At 42.2% G+C, this 20,511-nt stretch overlaps 1 protein-coding gene across 3 annotated transcripts in view; it reads right to left on the bottom strand.

The window, feature by feature from the left end:
• WASF3 (WASP family member 3) overlaps positions 1-20,511 on the bottom strand; it is a 90,194-nt gene that overhangs the window by 13,984 nt on the left and 55,699 nt on the right. For all 3 annotated transcript variants that reach the window (XM_033843700.2, XM_073794987.1, XM_073794988.1), the window contains exons 4-6: positions 7,868-8,002; positions 5,416-5,569; positions 1,731-1,848 (exon numbers count right to left, since the gene is read on the bottom strand). In XM_033843700.2, the coding sequence (XP_033699591.1) occupies positions 1,731-1,848; positions 5,416-5,569; positions 7,868-8,002 (407 nt within the window). The remainder of the gene's footprint in view (positions 1-1,730; positions 1,849-5,415; positions 5,570-7,867; positions 8,003-20,511) is intronic.

The following is a 20,511-nucleotide window of genomic DNA, read 5'->3' as shown; positions in this document are numbered from 1 at the left end:
CAAGGAAATTTAATGTTCAGAAACAATGGATGTCTTATCCCCAAATTTTCTAAACTAATTCTTCCTTCAGATAGAATTGTCTGTTCCAAAGTGAAAGTGACTTTTGGGTTTCTAAAATCCTGGGAAATTAAGGATATCTTGCCTCATTTTCTGTTCCTATAGAAAGCAGATTTGTATTAAAATTTTCAAATTTCTTTCCCTCTTTGAGTTCCAAAGGACAGCATGATTATCTAATGTTTGTTTCCCCCGCTGTATTTTCATCTCCATGAGGGGGATAATCCTTTCTTTTTCATCACAGCATTTACAAGCCATTCAAAAAAGAACCGTTATATAAATGAATGAATAAGAAATTCTCATCAGAATTTTACGTCTTTGAGGAATATGGAACAAGACAAAACTGCCAAGGAAATGACAAGTAACTTTGAAGACACAGTAACCACACAGAGTAGATTAAGACTAAAGAACAGTGGCAAAGAAGTTAAATATTTTTGTCAAAAGTATCACTGATGCTTCTAGGAAATCCTGGGAGGCCACTTTAAAAGCAGGAGATTTTTAAAGGAGAGTCCTCTTAAAAGTACTTGGGGGTTTGCCCTGTTACCATCAAAGAGTTCGGGGATTCAGACCAACAGGCCTTTAAATCTCTGTTCCTTTTCCTTTGGAGAGATTAGTGTCTTCTTTTTCTTCACCTGAACACTTTGCAGCTTCTTTGCTTGGCTATTTCTCCACGTGAATACCCAGCAACTCTTCGAAGATTTCCCATTAAATCTCCCCAACCCATCAGCACGAGAAGTGCACACAGATAACCAAGTCTGTGGAACTCTCTCCCAGAATTCGTGGTAACCGCTCACACTTGCAGTCTGCAACCTATTTCCATGTTCCCTTTCCTAAATCCTGTTTTCAAATCTCAAGTTCTCTTCCATCTCGAACTGTCACTCCTACTGGGCCAATACACCTACTAGATGTCTCAGAACCTTCAGGCAGCCAGCCCACAACATGCTAAGCTCTTAATTCACACACCCTAATAGTTGTCAAACAAAGCAGGTCGTCATTTTTTAAAACACAGCTCACATATAAAAGGCTTGGCAAATATCTGCCTTTGGAGAGTTAACTCTGATTTTCAATGGTTTAAGTCTAATTTCTGGGCCCCAAAGGGATAATTTTCAAAACGGAAGTTCCTTAATCTGAGAGTGGGTTTGTCCTCCCAAGAGCGTTTGCAGTACAGATGTCTCTCAACCTTCCAACTTGCAATTCTCCTGCCTACGACCACCCCACCAAAGGGAATCTCATTTTTAGTAAATACTACCCTCCTCCAAGTGTGCAGATCACACACGCTTTTCAATCCAATATGAACCTCTCACCACGGTCTTAATTACAGTTAGGTGACAACCCAACAATTAATAATGTTAAAAAGACCAAAGCAGAAAATTCTAACTGATATGGAATGTTGACTACTTTACGAAATCTGAAGAGCAAGAGAAAAGTTATAAACCACAGTTACGAACAAAACTGTATTTATTAAAGCAAGTATTAGAGAACAAATCAACAGTATTTATTGAAAATAGTATTACTGTGTTAGACTGAATGGTATCTTCATGTGACAAATGCAACCTCTAAAACAACTTCACGAAATTCAACATCTCAACCGTTTAAAGAATTTACTGATTTTAAACTTCTAATTTCTAAGGGAGAATCCCATTTATACGCACGTTTCCCATACTAGAATTATTTACCTTTTGACGTCTTTTCTCTTTCCTTTTGTCTTCTGTGTCCTGTAGCATTTTTTCTTTCCAGAGGTCAAAGAAATAGGAAGGATCAGTATAGAACTTCAGCCCGTCCTTTTTATCATCTCTATAAACCAATGTATTACAAGTCGGGGGGGAGAAAAGGTCGTTAGAGAGTTTCATACAGGGTAAACATTAATGTTAATTCTAAATCATGAGATGGTAACATCTACGTGAGGAATTTGAACTGTCCTTATACACTGTTAAGTCTCCCAATTTTCCTTATTTGGAAAAATGTGTGAACATGCAAGAACAGCACTTTTTTTCTAGAATAATGAAGTAAAAACTACTCTTGCAAATTTAGATTTCGGTACAGCAAAGTGCTGCCCAAATCACAATATGGCTCGTAAACAGCAACATTTAGTTCCACAGTTATTCCAAGGTATGTTCTGTTTATTCCAATGGGGGCCACACACACAGATGGATGGATTCTTAGTATATATATACATTCACTTCTACTCTGGAGCGACAATGTTATTAGGATAAAAATTAGCAAGTACTCTGTGCTTTTCTCTTAATCAGGTTTGCCCAATGTCTACAATTCAATTAGGAAAGGAGCAAAAGGTTCATGGTGTATAAATGTAACTAGGATAAAAAATGATGACCTAGATATTTTTTTAAATGGAAGTAACCGACAAAGAAAATTCACTTGTAGCCATTTCATTGTCAAGAACTGCTGCAATTACTATATTCTAAAAAATACTTCAAGGCTTTTTTAAAAAAATTTATTTATTTATTTTGAGCTGCATTGGGTCTTCGTTGCTGTGCACGGGCTTCTCACTGCGGTAGCTTCTCTTTGTTGCAGAGCACCGGCTCTAGGCACACGGGCTTCAGTAGTTGTGGCTCACGGACTCAGTTGCTCCACGGCATGTGCAATCTTCCCGGACCAGGGCTCGAACCCGTGTCCCCCGCATTGGCAGGTGGATTCTTAACCACTGTGCCACCAGGGAAGCCCCAAGTCTTTATATAAGTTATTCATTTATCATAAAGCCAATAAGAATGCAGCCAATATGAATCCACAGTTGTAATATAAATCAATAGACAGCAAAGCTCAAAATAATCATGATAAGGAGGGAACACTCTATTTATTCTACTAATGCTTTAAAAAGTATCTGGCCTGTATATTACCTTCAAGAGAAGGCAAAACATTTACATTTAAAATTAGCATGTCAGGGACTCCCCTGGTGGCGCAGTGGTTGGGAATCCGCCTGCCAATGCAGGGGACACAGGTTCGATCCCTGGTCTGGGAGGATTCCACATGCCGTGGAGCACCTGAGCCCATGTGCCACAACTACTGAGCCTGCGCTCTAGAGCCCGTGAGTCACAACTACTGAGCCCGTGTGCTGCAACTACTGAAGCCCGTGTGCCTAGAGCCCGTGCTCCGCAACAAGAGAAGCCACCGCAATGAGAAGCCCGCGCACCGCAGCGAAGAGCAGCCCCTGCTCGCCACAACGAAGACCCAATGCAGCCCAAAATAAATTTATTTTTAAAAATTAGCATTTCAATTAGTCATTTAAGGCATACAGAGAAAGAAAAAAAAATCAGAGAAATGAGTATAGAAAAGAGTTTGTAGCCACACAGTCAAAGAAAGTGACATGAATTACTCAAGGAAACATGGTCTTGAAGTTCCTGCTATGCCGTGTTCTGTAAGCTTCTCAGCATCAAATAAAGAGACCCAGGCTTTCATGAGGGTCATCTGGTAGCTCTGTCTTAAAGTCGCTAACAAATCAGCACAATTCACTCTGTACTTTAAACTTTAATTACTTAAAATCCTTTCTTTTCCAAATTTCCTAAGTGAGAAGCAACCTGCACTATTGAGATTTTATTAATAACATTATTGTGAAAAATATAAATTATTTCCCTAAGATACTAGGCCTTCAATATAGGTGAAGACAGAAAAACTGAGCAGGAACTTGCTGCAATTTTAAGACGTATAAAATGCACCTTCTTTTTTTCAAAAATGGAGCTAATACTTAATGGAATAAATATGTTTAATAACTTAAGCAAATGTTAACCTTGACATCAGAATATAAGCAGAAATGTCCTATGTTTATCGCAACTAAACATTCGATTTTTCAGTTACATTGTACATACATCTCATATTTAAGACTGCATTGTGACTGTGTCATATTTAAGTCCAAATGCAAAAGTTTATGTGCTTTCTTACCCCAAACATTTCTGTATTAATAAAAAGTAGATTTGAGCTGGCACTACTATTCTTAAATACTATTAAAAAGTCAAAGACATTTTTCTTTTCCATAAAACTGAGTAAACACACAATAATATAATATATAAAGGTCGATTCATTTTTTATGCAATTAAACATTTTAAATCACCACAAATATTTAATCATGATCTTGAATAATCAAACACAAGTGGTTCATTGAATTTTCTGGGTTTCTTTTTTCCTTTAGAACAAAGTATTTACTGAGGTTTCTTAGGAAAATTTTACTACGTTCTCATGGCTCTGGGCTAATAAGTAAAACTGAAATTGTCCCAGAAAAATGTCTATTGAACAAAAGCAAAGTCACAAGTTAAAACGTTAGGCTTACAGTACCACTATTCATCTACATCTTTAAGTGAGTGCACTAAAACCTCCAGAAAAGTGTGCTTGTTTCATATAAAAATGTGGTACCCTGGTCCTCTCCCATCACGGTTTCCATGGAATCTCTATTACATTTTTTGGAGAATCTTTCTGTCCATGCTGAAAGACAGGGATGCAGTCTGAATTACTGCTTTACTAGCAGAGCCGCAACAAAGCACAGCTCCAAACGTCTCCTTTTGGACCCTGCGAAAGGATAGTTAATTCAGACCCAAAAAACCTCTGGGCACTCCCTGAGAAGGGCCACTGGGCCCAGGAGGACAATAATGGACGTGAAGGACACAGTGATTTCAGGAAGGCCTCTGCAGGGGTACTACCCAGCAGAGCTAATCCTGGGGGACCGTGGGGACCCCACCACCAGCCTGACTGAGCTCATCAGAAGCTGCACCAGTGAGCTCGACAGTGGGGTGAAAAGACAGGGAAGTACAGGGAAGTACATGAAATGGGAAAGAACACACGGATGTGGCCGGCGGGAGGGGAGGAGTTCTAAAGGGCATTTTTAGTTAGTTTCTTAATATTCATTTTTTGCGCATTTTCTATTCTTTTTCCTGGAAGTTTGGTCCTAATAATGTGTCCTACCACTTCACACAGAAGGTTAACTTCTTGACTATATATTCACTCTTAGAAACCTCTAATGCTGTAGAACATGTTTCTCTGAATTCAGTAACAAACGTCTGCAGGGCTGAAATGCTGAGACAGGTGTTTTGCTGCATTAGAAGTGAATTATGCAGTTCCTTTAAACTTGATTTTGCATGCGAGGAACAACACAATCACACAGGGTTATTACATAACGTGCCCACTTCTGCTCTAGATATCTGCGTTTAAAAGCTAACATGAGCGCTCCCACTTCTCTTGGTAAACTTATTTACATTTTGAAAGACTCAGACTTTAGCAATTCTGTAAATAACTAATTTCACTGTGGCTAACACCGCAATTATCATTCTCAAAGTCTGAAAAGATATTTTCACCGCACTGCTCGCCTCTCTCAACTTACTTACGCTGAAAAGGCTCTGGGGATACACAAGGCCGTACCTGTATGGCGTAAGGATATTCAGAGGAGGCGGTTTATCACTCTGGTTGTAAATGTCAGCAACAGGATTGGGAATGCTGTTCTTTGAAACCACCTGCTGGTCTTGGACTGTGGAACTTTTGAAAGCTTTTTTCATGTTGATATCCTGTAGTGACACTATTTAGAGAAAAGTCCAAGTCGGGTTATATGGAAATATTTTAGAAACAAGTATAATTTGACTCACAATCATAAACATCTCCTAGAACAGCCAAATAATGTCTTTTATTGTTCACTTAAAACCATGCTTAAATAGTACATGCCTTCCCTCCCTCTGATAAACAGTTATCTCTGTAAGTCGCGCCTTTCCTTCTTCTGTAGCGATATAATGATTTCATTGAACCTGATATTAGAGCATCATTCTTTACTCAAATAGCATTTCTCAGAAACCACACAGGAGTAGAGTTATGAGTATAACAGGAATGTAAACACAATGTATCTTAGGGGGGAAAATCACTCAAACAGTTAATACCAGTTTAATTACAATACATGTGGGAAATACTTCTGCAAAAAACACACAAATGTAAAAACTGCATTAAATTTTTCTGACACTAACATTAAAGAGAGAGGGCAAAGCTTTTCAACCTACCTGTAGTCCTAGAAACTAAGCAGCATGATACAAATCTGCACTAAGGAATGAGAACCAGGCTAATTATCCTCATTTCTTGAGTTTGTACAACATGTTACATCTCAGGTTTCAACTCATCTGACCTCCACACAGACTTTTTGAGGTGGGTAAACTGTTGCATTAACCCACTGGACCAACGAAGCTGACGGTCAGGGGTGTTCAATGACCTTTCCAAGGTCACCCTGCAGAACAGTGGCAGGCCCAAGGAGAGCACAGATTCCCTAACTCGGCCGCGGGATTTTTCTACAGTTACATCCATGGCAAGGAAAGTAATAAGGTAAAATCTTGACTGGCAAGAAATGTTAAGGATATGAGATATGCTGTAGAATCTCATGAGATTTAACCTACAGACTAACCTTCTCCAGAGTAAGGTTTATCACAGGCGTTACAACTGCAAGAACCAACAAAAAACTGAAGACAAATATTTTTTAAAAAAACACTTGTGATACCATTTGAAAAGTGAATGATTAATTTAAAATGTTAAAAATTTCTTATCTGAATAGACCAAGCAGCTATTCAAATTTTTATTTTTTAAAATAAGAGATAAATTTTAAAAATCAGATTAAAAAGAGCACAGCCTCTGCTTGCTACTTACTGTTCGAAGAGTCAGTAAGAAATGCTCGTAACAGACATTAAAATATCAGTGTTCTACATTTCTGTTAAATTTTTAGTTTGCTAATTTAATTTTGACCGTTGAAAAAGATCTGAACATGAGAAAACATGTTTTTCTTAAATGATGAGGGATGAATTCCATAAATAACTATATTAAAAAAAAGAAAACCTTCTTATTACTACTACTATTAAAGGCCTAGTAGAAAAATCAGATGCTAGGATTGTTTTAATGCAACAAGAGGAATTGTAAGTACCCTTATATAAAGGTAAAAATAACTTTTCAAAGTAAATATAAAATGGCATATCTTGATTTTGGGGGACAGATTTTTTCCAGTCTAATTTCAGTCTTTTGTTCAAAAGAGACAGCAAGTGGAAAAATTTTAAAAGGAATTGTTGAATATTCATTTTGTTGAAACTACCCCAATTTCAGGGTATGACCATCAATTAACTACACAGCGCCTGTCAACACTAACTTTGTTTTAAAACCCTGAAGCCTAGAGGCCTTCAGTAAATGTTATTTCTGGGTAGTTAACCCAGCAGGATCAGCGGCATGACTTAGAAGCCTCGGCCCTAAGGAGAGCAGCAGGTGATAGCTCACCCTCCCCCTTAGTTGGACAGAGTCTGTGATTTTTAGGTAAGAAATTATCTTTACTACCAATAACTACCAATGACGTCCATGAGGACTTCTAATACTGAATGCATTCAAAGAGTCCTTTAAAACAAATACTACATGTGTAGTTTATTTAAAAAGAGAGTGTGGGGCTTCCCTGGTGGCACAGTGGTTGAGAGTCTGCCTGCCGATGCAGGGGACGCAGGTTCGTGCCCCGGTCCGGGAAGATCCCACATGCCGCGGAGCGGCTGGGCCCGTGGGCCATGGCCGCTGAGCCTGCGCATCCGGAGCCTGTGCTCCGCAGCGGGAGAGGCCACAACAGTGAGAGGCCTGCGTACCAACCAAAAAAAAAAAAGAGAGTGTGGCACACAAGGCTGACAAGATAGGACTCTCTTAATTACTAATTAACCCCATTGTTGTGGGTTTTCCCCCTCATCGTTCTTCTAGAAAAAGACAAGATGAAATAACAGCATACGACCCCAAGGAAGAAGCAGGAATTACCCTGCGATTAACCACTCCTGTCCCGTCCGCATCATTTCCAGCTCACAGCTCTCAGGCAGTTACCTACCCTCTTCCACCGTTGAGTCCAGCTGGGTGACTTTGACAGCAAGGCGATCGATTCTGTCTTGAAGAGAATTTGCTCGGATGTAGAAGTTGTTGGCCTCATTAAACAACTCACCAAATATGTCTTCAGCATGTTTGCCTGGAGAAGGAACGCACGGGAAAGGCCACCTGGTCAGAACCCACATTCTCACCCAAGCCAAACTCCAATCTCAACACGTGGGGTTTTGCGCAAATGATCACAAAAATAAAGTATCACAGTCAAAGGCCTGTAGAAGTTTTCAAAATGTATTAGGCATGTTCCACATATCTGAGACTGACCCAAAGTTGTAGAATTTTAAAATGCCCCAAAATGGTATAGAAGTTTTACTTGATTGTTCCATGAGCTATCCCACCAGTTGCTTTCCATTAAGCTTCTTTAGAAGAAACTACTCTCTCATTTTGCAGGCTGCATGTATAAACATCTCAGGACCTACGGTTTCCCTTTACTTCCCAAGGTAATTCAGTAAATCATGTTGTTTTCTAAACTTAGGATTTTACCTCATTCACAATCGGAAATGTTAGACATCTCATATGGCGCCGACAACTTTCCAATAGCATTAACTTCTTCTAATTCATATTTCAAAATCTAGGTATACAGTGCTGACTCTGGCCCTCCCTAAAAGTCGACATGTTGAATTCTGAGTTAAATTGTTCTCTGTGGATCACCTCTTCATGCTTGTGAGTGCTAGACATACTTCCCAATTTTTCTTAAAGTGTAATTAATAACATTTCTGAAAGTTTAACAAGCAAGATAGGAATCAGTATCTTACGATGAATTTCCAAATCCGAACGCTATTCCTTTATTCTCTCAACAAGCATTTAATAACTACCTACTTGAGTGTACAAGGCATGCCTGCATCCTCTCTCCCCGGACAGAGATACCACTATTTTTTTTTTAACTAGATTTCATTTTTTAGACAGTTTTAGGTTCACTGAAAAACTGGGAAGAAAGCAGAGAGTTCCCATGTAACACCTGCCCCCCACACACATAGCCTCCCCTGCTATCAGCACCCTGCACCAGATGGCACGTGTTGTAACTGATGAACACACACTGACAAGCCATTATCACCCCAAGTCCACGGTCTACATTAGGCTTCACTCTTGGTGTAGGACATTCTATGGACTTTGACATGTATATATAATGACGGGGATCCACCACTGTAGTTATCATACAGAGTAGCTTCACTGCCCTAAAAATCCTTTGTGCTGCAGCTGTTTACCCCACCCCATCTTGGCAACCACTGATCTTGCTTTTACTGTCTCCATAGTTTTGCCTTTTCCAGAATGTCATAGGATTGAAGTCATATAGTAGAGAGCCTTTTCAGACTGGCTTCTATCACCTAGTGATATGCACTTAAGGTCCCTCCGTGCCTTTTCATGGCCTGATAACTCATTTCTTGTTGTCACTGGATAACATCCCATTGTCTAAATGTAACACAGTTTTATTTACCCGTTCACCTACTGAAGGACATCCTGGCTGCTTCCAGTGTTTGGTGATTATGAATAAGTATTTGGGTGCAGCTTTCCGTGTGGATCTAAGTTTTCGACTCACTTGGGTAAATACCAAGGAGCATGACTACTAGATTCTACGGTACGAGTATGTTTAGGTCTTTAAGAAACAGCTAAACAGTCTTTCGAAGCGGCTGCACTCCCACCGGCAATGAACAAGAGTTCCTGTTGCTCCACGCCCTTGCCAGCACTTGGTGGTGTCAGTGTTTTGCATTTTTGCCATTCTAATCGGTGTGTAGTGGTGTCTTGTTTTAATTTGCACTTCCCCGATGACATATGATGTGGAGCATCTTTTCATGTGCCTGTTTGCCATCTGTACACTGTCTCTGGTGAGGGGTCCGTTCAATAAAAAGCCTGCACACAAATTACATATGTTTTAAATACTGCAACTAGACGTGGCACCAGAGTTAACGTCTGTTTGCTGCCTTGTCAACTCTTTCCTGAGCAGACTTGTGCATCTAATTACCTCATAAACATCTCCACATGGATGTCCTGTAAGACTCTCAACGCCAGCACAAGTTCTCATAGGAACTCGTGTCCACCTTAACTCAAACGTGCACCCCCACGTGGAAAGGCACGGACCACCCCGAAAGAAGCCCAAGTGAGAACACAGTCCTCCGGGACAGCTCCCTCCCTCCACGGCCACTGACACCAAACCTCGGCCCCTTACGCCCCCAGCCCCTCGGCTCTGGCCCTCCTTGTTTCTCGCCCGAATTACATCAACAGCTTTGTTTTTCTGCCTCCAGACTGACCTTCTGCCCTCAAATCCCTGCGGCACGCTGCTACTGCGCCGACCCTGCACGGCTCCCAGCAGCCTAACGCCACCCCTGAGGCTCTCAGCAGGACACGGGGGGCCCTGTGCACCTCCGCGCTGCCCCTTTTCTGGGCTCCAGAAGAACGCACTGGCGAAACCTGCCCCACTTGCTCACAGACCCTGTTAGTCCCTCCTCAGGTTCGAACCCGTGCACTGTCACCTCGCTCAGAAGACACTGAAGGCCAGTCACGGCCCAGAAGGTTCTACGTGGTCCGGCTCATCTGCCTCGCTGGCCCATCCCCTGCTTTCCTCTCCCTCCCACGCCCCACGCGGGCCACACTGGCCCCTGCTGACGCTCAGCTGCGCCGGCCACGCCCGCTCCTCCCCAGGCTCACTCCTGTCCCTCCTGCCTGGGCCACTGCTGCCATCCAGGTCCCGACCCAAGGTCACCTTCTAAGGGAGGCCTTCTCCAGCCACTACAGCTAAACGGCCATCGCCTCCCGCCCACTCTCACAGACGTAAACAAACACACAGGCAGCCCGTCCCTGCCGGGCTGTACTTTCCTCCCGAGCACTTACCACCACGTAGTAAGTTACACACCCGTACTTATTCATCCCGTTTCCTGCCTGGCTCCTGCCACTAGGACATACGATCCGGAGAGGAGGTCTCTCCTCGGTCTGTGTGCTGCTGTTTCAGTCGCCAAGGTCTAGGGCGTGCCTGGCTCATCACAGGTGCTCAAAAAGAGTTTTGAATAAACGAATAAAAATGCATACACTTAAAATCAATCCTTCCAGATGCAGACTGGGGTCTGTGAGATCAGAGGTCCCTCTCTGTGTTCGCAAATACAGTAAGTCTGTTACATACGAACCTTCAAGTTGTGAAATTTCAAAGACCCGAACATGCGTTCCCAGGTCCAGTCGTGTAAGTTAGTTCACGTGTCTGGCGTACATGGTCACGTGCGTGCGTCCTCTGCATGTGGTTGTGCTTTTGTGTACTTTACTGTGCAGTACGGTATAGAGTACAGCAGTACAGTCCCTTCATTTCAAGCCCAGGATATCCAGAAGCAAGTGTAGAAGCAGCAATGATGTGGCTGGTACTACTGTACTTTTCAAGGTGCTGTACTGTAAGATTAAAAATGTTTTATTGTTTGTGTTTGTTTTTTATGTATTATTTGTGTGAAAAGTATTATAAACCTATTACAGTACAGCACTATATAGCCAACTGTGTTAGCTGGGTACCCAGGTTTTGTTGGCCTTATGAACAAATTGGACTTACGAACGCACTCTCAGAACAGGACTTGTTCACATGTCAGGGACTTACTGTACCCAAAGGACGCCTCAGTCACAGGACGCATCACATGCCCCTATTCTTGTCTTTATTGACGGAAGTTCTTTAAGGGTGTGAGCCATGCCTTATCTGCATTGCTTCTCTGCACTGTCTGTGCTGAGCCTGTGCTCAGTATCTCTTGAATAAAAACACATAACCTGTACCAGTGTTTTCTTGTTAACAAGGACACAGCCAACAAAGGCTCCCTGCTCATGTAAGTTTGGGAAATGCTGGACTAGAAGGATTAAACGTGTATCTACGCCTCAGGGCATCTTAAAATCTTTAACACGCTCGTGTGTGTTAGGATTCTGCAGAAGCCCCTAGCACACCCTGTTTTCAAACTGACTGGGCCTGGAAACACCAGTAACACCTTTCAGAAATACTGTTTTCTGAAGCCCATTTGGGAAAATGCCTGCCCGTTCACCGGGATGACCTGTAGACAGAGCACCGTGTTCCGAATGCTTTAGATCCAGGTCTAGGAGTTGTTTATTTGGAATGCCAGACATAGTCAAAATGGAACCAACTGATTTTTGTTTTTCTACTTGCCCATTCATGGTTAGAAAAAAAAAAAATTCCAGTGCAACTCCAGAAGAACCCTTTTCCCTTCAACTCTGCAGAAATCTAACTAATAGGGACACCATATACCAGCAAGAACACAGGCATGTACAGCACGACCTCTTGCAGAAGACATCAGCGTTCTCAAAGCACAGCAAGCACTGCTGAGAAGCACACTCTGCTAGATGCTAAATACGTTGAAAAGGGTCAATAACACGGGCCCTTTACCTTCCATGCTTAACCCTACTTGAAAAGAACATACAACTGCTACTATACTCCCATTGGAAGTTCTCAATTTATAAAAAGAAACAGAAATTAAAGACTTGCATACTTAATCCCTTCCAGCTGCTGAAAGCTGACGAGTGACTGAAGAGAAGGAAATGGAAGAACTATATTTTCCGATGAACAAGAATAAAGTGTTGCAATTACAGCATTCCGTTTTGCAAACTGCAACTTATTCGAAAAGCTTAATTGTACTCACTCTTCCAGTGGCAAGTCCAATAATAGCTACACTAAAATAATTCTGAATTGAATTAAAGACCACACAGAGGTAAGCACCATTTATTCATTCTTTACTGACAAAGGATCCATTTACAGATTTATTGGCACCACCACGAGCTTACGTCCAAGTGTGTCAGGTCGCGCAGTGCGCCTCCCAACTGCCAAAGCATCAAAATTATGTGCGGATTTTCTGTTGTATTTAGGATTTTCGGGGAACAATCAGTGTGTCTGTGAGAGTCCTTTCTGCGGAACAAGGCACCAGTCATAATGAGGTCCTTCAGAAATTTTAATCCGTACACCTAGCACCTTGATCTTGGGTTCGTCACGATTTTGGCTTTCCATTTTCCACTAAAAGGAATGAGGCTCCGTGAAAAAATGACTGATTCTAGGGATGAGGGTGAAAAAGTACAAGATGTGCTTAGAATATCTTGGTGTGCTTTTCAAAAAAAGCAAAGAAGTATTCAGAGGGTGGTGGGGACATGTCAACAGGACACAGGAGCCAGCATGAAAGGGTCCCACTGGCCAAGTCTGGGAAAATGTGAGTACTAAGACAAATAATCAAGATGACGGCTTATAATCCACGGAATAAGAATCCATGAGTCCAGACTGTTGTAAATAAACGAATGAATGAATAACAGGCAAAGAAGTGAAAGCACTTACATCAGAACTCCAACTAATAAACGCAGAAGAAATTAGGGAATGACAAAAATCACCATTCTGTGACCCCCCCCAATAATAAGTGCTTTGGCCAAGGACCATCCGTGGATGCTAAGACTACTGGGTAGAACTGGGACAGAACATGGTCTCAAAGTGTCTCCCCACAAGACACTTACTAATTACATAGGGGATAAAACTTTACAGTACAGAAACCCACAGACAAAATGTTAACCAAGCAATCAGAGTTCACAGGGGCAGTTACGGGACAAGCCAGTAACGTGAGCTTCCAGATAGAATGCCCTGAGTAGGAGGTGTCAACCCTCTGTGACAGTCCTGAGAACATCTTAAATCTAGTCATGAGGGAGCATCAGAAGATAGACCAAGGAATGGCCCATAAAACCATGGCTGGTTCCCCTTAAAATGTCAAGATGTCAAGTCATAAAAGTCAAAACAGACTGAGGAACTGCTCCAGATTAAAGGAGAAAGATAGAAATAGATACGTGTTTGTATATATAAGAACTATATATGTATGTGTACGCATGTATGTACACACAGACACAGGAGGGGACAGAGGAGGAGAAAGCAGGGCAGGAGGAAAAGAGAGGAATTTCTGAGAAAAAGAACAGATGAGGTAAAATAATATGTGGGTGAAAGTCTGAGAATTCTTCATTCTCTTTTTGACCTTTTTGTAAGTCTGAAATCATTTCAAAATTAAAAATTAAAAAATTTAGGGCTTCCCTGGCGGCGCAGTGGTTGAGAGTCCACCTGCCGATGCAGGGGACACGGGTTCGTGCCCCGGTCCGGGAAGATCCTACATACCGCGGAGTGGCTGGGCCCGTGAGCCATGGCTGCTGAGCCTGCGCGTCCGGAGCCTGTGCTCCGCGACGGGAGAGGCCACAATGGTGAGAGGCCCGCGTACCAAAAACAAAAACAAAAACATAGCACACAGCCTGATTCTCTGAAATGTCTTTGTGGGTATATAAAAGCAACACAAGCTCATGGAAGAAAATTTGCAAAACTCGGAGAACAATAAAAAGTAAAAAATGTCATGCATAGTTAACCACAGTGAACTTTTTCGTACACTTGTTTACAACACCCTTTCTAAGCATTTTATAAGAACTAAGACAACAGATGCTGATTGTTATGCATTTTCAGCTTATTCAGCAAATATGTATCAAACACCCACTGTGTACCAGGCACTATGCTAGTCACTTGAAGAAATACAGCAATGAACACAGCTTTTATTATATGCAGACAATACCACACAGACCATAAATACACAATCCATCACATGACAAGTGGTATGAAGAAAACAAAACTGCAAGAGAATATGGTAGGAAGTGGGTGACACTCAGGTGGTCACAAAAGGCCTCTCTGAGGAGGTGACGTTTGGGCGGACACTGGCTGGAGGTGAGGGGGCACCTTCCAGGCAGAGACAGGCTGCAGGTGAGGACAGCGTTCAGGGAGGAGGGCGAGTGGCGGAGGAGGACGGAGAAAGGGATGTCCTTCCCTTGCGGTGGGGGGACCAGAGTGGGGCGGGCAGGTCCCACAGGGCCCCCGTACAGCAGGGCTGGGGCAGCTGGGACCAGGACTGCGGCAACAGAGGTGGGAGCAGGTGTGCGGATTCAGTACACACTGTGAAGATGCAGGAAGAGAGAAGGGAAAGACCACGGCAGCCGGAAGAGCAGAGCCCCCACCTGCTAAGATACATGGTGGGGAAGAGAGAAGAAAATCATTATTTCGGTTTGATCACGTTGCACGTGAGATGCTTCTGGAAGCAGCTGTACACACAAGTTTGAGGTCTGGGGAGAGGTCGTACGTTTGGAAGCCGTCAGCGTGAAGGTATTCGGGCCACGGCGGGTGAGGTGGCCTGGGAACCGGGAGCGGGGGAGGGCTTGTGGCCACACCCTGGGGCCCAACGATGCAGAAGGGCTCGTGAGGCGAGAGACACCCTGAGGGTGCTGGCCCGAGGCAGGTAAGGAAGCCCTCCAGGACGGGGAGGGAGTTATCAGGGGTCGAACGGTGCTCAGGCATCAGGCCACACGCCTGAGACTGAGCACGGGACTTAGCAACGTGGGTGTCACTGTGGGTGACCCTGACAAGCACAGTCTCAGGAAAAGATGCGACAGAACTTCAGTGGGGACAAGAGACAAGCGGGGGTAGGGTAAAGGCAGGAGTGGTTCTTTCAAGGAAGCTTGCTGTGAAGGGAGCAAGAAATGGGGCGACGGGGAGAGGATGACCTGAGCGTGATTTCTCAGTGTGTTAACATTCAGTAGGAATGATGCGGACGGGGGTGGGGTGGAGGACACGGGAAAGACGGAGCGTAACCCAGTCCTGGAGTGAGTCCTGGGGTCAGCACTGGAGCAGGGGGGGCAGGGCGCCGGTGCACAGGCAGGTCGGAGGGCTGACCTGGCAGGAGGGGGCTGTTTGGTTCTCCCCTGAATGCTCTTATTTTCCCAGGGAAATAAGCAAACCACCAGCTCAGAGTTTGGGGTGGAAAGAGAAGATGTGACACAGGCACCTCCGGGCGGGGAAAACTAACGAGCGAAGGAATTTCAGCAGGACTGCCAGGCAAACGAGTGCTCACCTGAGGAACGCTCGTGATTTGACATCTCTCTTCTTTCCTGATACAAGCATTTAAAGGCACAAATTTCCCCCTAAGCACCTCTTTACGTTAATCCCACAAATACACTGGGGATTCTGTGTGTTCATTACCCACACAGTTAGAGACAGTTTGCAATTTCCTTTTTGATTTCTTCTTTGACCCAAGGAGTTATTTAGAAGCTATTGCTTGGTTTTCCAATATGTGAGAAGTATCTAAAAAGGTTATTGTAATTATTTCCTCATTAACACCACACTCTTTATGGTATCAGTCCTTTCAAATGTCTTATTCTCTGGCTAAGCATATGTCCCACCTCGAGGAACATTCCATGTGGACGGAACATTAGAAGAACGTGTATTCTACAGGTGGGCGTTTAGTGTTCTGTAAAGCTCCATCAGGTCAGATTGGGGGGGAGTGTTGTGCAAAACTTCTGTATCCTGGTGAGTTGTGATTCTCAGAATCTGTCTGTCTTTCCAAATTTGGGGGCAGCGGTTTGTCCTGTGACCTCAGTTCTCTGAAGGATCTAAGAGAAGCTGGTGGATTTCGGTTTGTTGAGCTCTTTTCCTGTTATGCAGGTGCGAGTGGCTTCTAAGTTCCTGAAACGCCGGGCTGGAGTCATCTGTGGATCCTGTTGCTACTAACTTCTCTTTCTCTTAATTATGAGTCATGCTTTTCTCCTTTCCCATGTGTCTCCTATTTTAATTTTTTGCTGGACAACGTGTGTAAAAGACTAGTCAAGAATGAAGTAGACAGGGCTTCCCTGGTGGCGCAGTGGTTGAGAGTCCGCCTGCTAATGCAGGGGACACGGGTTCGAGCCCTGGTCTGGGAGGATCCAATATGCCGCAGAGCAACTGGGCCCGTGAGCCACAACTACTGAGCCTGCGCGTCTGGAGCCTGTGCTCCGCAACAAGAGAGGCCGCGATAGTCAGAGGCCCGTGCACCACGATGAAGAGTGGTCCCCGCTTGCCACAACTAGAGAAAGCCCTTGCACAGAAACGAAGACCCAACACAGCAAAAATAAATAAATAAATTACTGAACTCCTACCCCCAACATCTTCTTTAAAAAAAAAAAAAAAAAGAATGAAGTAGACAACATTTACTCCTATGAAAGGTGCTATGTCGAGGAGGAACACGACTCAACTCAGGACGCTGGTAATCACAATCGTGGACCTGAGAGGGGAGTGATCATGGTTAGGACAACTTTAGAAAACAACATTAAAATCCTTGAAAATCTTCCCTCAAAGTTTTTAGATGATAATAACAGTGTAAATCACAACCATCAGGAAGACACCTGTAAGTCACTGAAGACACGTTACCATAAGCCTATGAACTCACGAAATGGAAAGAATACCGATGACAAAAGCAGAGAGGTTTGATGGCAGACTTGACTGAACATTCGGACGTGGCTAGCTCTCCACCTGTGCTCTGGACAATTAGTCTACACTTAAATCCTGCCGTGTCGCAACCTGTCCAGGGCAAGAAGTGAGAAACGGCCCCCTCGTCGTTTCTTCTGTGAAGGAAGTGTTTCCGATGTTCCAGGTGGGGCGGTAAGTGCTTGGATTCCCAACAGTCCTGCCTTTGTGGGGGACTCTCATTATACTCACCTCCAGTTCTACGGCTGATGGAGTTGTGCCTTATACTTTCCTAAGTACACATTTCTCTTACCTCTCTTCACTGGCTTCCTATTTTTATCCACAAGTAATGCAAATACTTATCTCAGATTGAAGCAGTAAACTTTAAAAAATTCGTGCTGTTTCTTCCAGTCAGCTCTGTCCACTACATTCACACGTTTCCTCTTAAAGTACCTCAACCCAGCCTTAACCTGCATGGAAATGAACTTATGACCTATTTCTTGCATATACTGTGTTTACATCTTCCCTTTCACTTCAAAAATCCCATCTGGCTAAGACCATCCAAGAAATCTATTCAGTGCATGCCTTCAAAAAACTTAAATCTCTATTCTGACAACTGAACTTGGTATAATCAATTAATACAACCCTGAATTTCAGATCCAATTACATAAAGCAGATGTATTATACTGCAAGCCCTCAAGGAAGCATTTTTATGACGATTTGGCATTTGGTTTGATACGAGACATAATACATACCATAAGGAGTAGCAATAAAAAAAATAATCACTAATTAAAATCTGAGAAGAAAACAGAATTTCTTTCTCATTTATACAAGTACTTAATATAGAAATTAATAGAAAATAGATTTTGTAATAACTTTTTTCAGAGACTCACATTTAAAATTAATGGAGTCTCAAAATTTTAGACCATTTGTAAGAACGATCCTAGCTCTTTGTGAGGAAGTTTGATGACCTATAAGATGTAAGAAATCTTAAAAAAAAAAAAAAAAAGCGCCAAAAAAGACTAGTGCCTCCCTGACAAAGAAACATACAGTTATGTCCAACAGCAAGATAATGGTTAATGATACTGTATCAATATAACACAGTAACCTCTAGCTATTAAAAATGTGTCTTAGAAGACTCAACAAAGATGTTTACTGTATACAAGTGAGTATAGGCTACAAAACCGTATGTGTGAGGTATCATTTTTATAATGATATATACAAAGCATTATCAATGATTTCCTGATTAATAAAAAAATTGTAATTTTTTTCCTTTGTGTTGTCCTGTGCTAAGTTCTCTATATGATCTTATTAGTATCATCAAATATAACCAAAAACTTTGGGGCAGGGGAGGCACCTAAGGTCTAACTCTTTTCCTTGTGACATACTCTTAAGAAAGGAAAGGGAAGACAGCTATAATCACAAGAACGAAGTGAAAGAAGTGGAAACCAGCCTGGGAGGTATTGAAGTGGATTTGCGTCATCCTTGGTACAAATGCCCTATTTCCTTTTTAAAGCAAATTATATTAAAATTACATTATAATATCAGTAGGAATTTGATTGCAAGACACTGTAATTTGATTGCAAGACACTGTAATTTTTTTTTTTTTTTTGCGGTACACGGGCCTCTCACTGTTGTGGCCTCTCCCGTTATGGAGCACATGGCTCACGGGCCCAGCCGCTCCGCGGCATGTGGGATCTTCCCGGACCAGGGCACGAACCCGTGTCCCCTGCATCGGCAGGCAGACTCTCAACCACTGTGCCACCAGGGAAGCCCAAGACACTGTAATTTTAATTGAGCAACTAGCTGATAAGAACAAGAGCACTCAGATAATTAATCAAGGAAAACGATGAAAAAGCACTCCTGATTTAATGTTAACTGCTACACTAAACTGTCATTATTTGAAGAAAAAAATATCAATATTCCATTACTGGAAAACCAAGTGACACACTAATTTTTTTTCAATGAAGTAGAGTTGACTTACAATATTATTTTAGCTTCAGGTATAGAGTATAGTGATTCAGTATTTTTACAGATTATATACTCCATTAAAAGTTATTACAAGATAATGGCTGTAATTCCCTGTGCTGTACAATATATCCTTGTTGCGTATCTATTTTATACCTAGCAGTATGTATCTCTTAATCCCATACCCCTATCTTGCCCCTCCCAGTGGTTACCCCACTGGTAACCACTAGCTTGTTTTCTATATCTGTGAGTCTCTGTTTTGCTAGATACATTCATTTATTTTTTCGATTCCACATATAAGTGATATACAGTGTCTTTTTCTGACTGATTATTTCACTAAGTATAATGTTCTCTAGGTCCATCCATATTGCTGCAAATGGCCGAATTTCATTCTTTTTTATGGCTGAGTAATATTCTACTGTATATATGTACCACATCTTCTTTATCCATTCCTCTGTCAATGGACATTTAGGTTGCTTCCATGTCTTGGCTGTAGTGAATAGTGCTGCTATGAACACTGGGGTACATGTATGTTTTCAAGTTAGTGTTTTCATTTTTTCTGGATATAAACCCAGGAGTGGAAGTGCTGGGTCATATGGTAATTCTATTTTTAGTTTTTTGAGGAACCTCCATACTGTTTTCCATAGTGAATTCACCAATTTATTGATACATTCCCACCAACAGTGTACATATCCTCACTGACATTTGTTATTTGCAGACTTTTTGATGATGGTCATTCTGATAAGTGTGAGGTGATATCTTGTTTTGATTTGCATTTCTCTAATAATTAGAAAAGCTGGATATATCACCCTCCCAGACTTCAGACTATACTACAAAGCTACAGTAATCAAAACTGCCTGGTACCAGCACAAAAATAAACACACAGATCAATGGAACAGAATAAACAGCTCAGAAATAAACCTACACACCTATGGTCAGTTAATCTACAACAAAGGAGGCAAGAATATACAATGCAGAGAAGACAGTGTCTTCAACAAGTGGTGCTGGGAAAACTGGACAGCTGCATGTAAAAGAATGAGATTAGAACATTTCCTCACACCATATACAAAAATAAACTCAAAATGGATTAAAGACCTAATTGTAAGATGTGAAACCATAAAACTCCTAGAAGAGAACATAGGCAGAACACTCTTTGACATAAATCACAGCCATTTTTTTCATCTGTCTCCTAAGGCAAAAGAAGCAAAAGCAAAAATAAACAAATGGGACCTAATTAAACTTAAAAGCTTTTGCACAGCAAAAGAAACCACTGACAAAATGAAGAGACAATCTATGGAGTGAGAGAAAATATTTACAAATGATATGACTGACAAGGGATTATTATCCAAAATATACAGACAGCTCACACAACTCAATATCAAAAC

Source organism: Tursiops truncatus, chromosome 18 (assembly GCF_011762595.2).
Source record: "Tursiops truncatus isolate mTurTru1 chromosome 18, mTurTru1.mat.Y, whole genome shotgun sequence".
Taxonomy (NCBI): Eukaryota; Metazoa; Chordata; class Mammalia; order Artiodactyla; family Delphinidae; genus Tursiops; species Tursiops truncatus.
The sequence above is the reverse complement of the archived record's forward strand: the minus strand, read 5'-3'. Positions and strand labels throughout refer to the sequence as shown.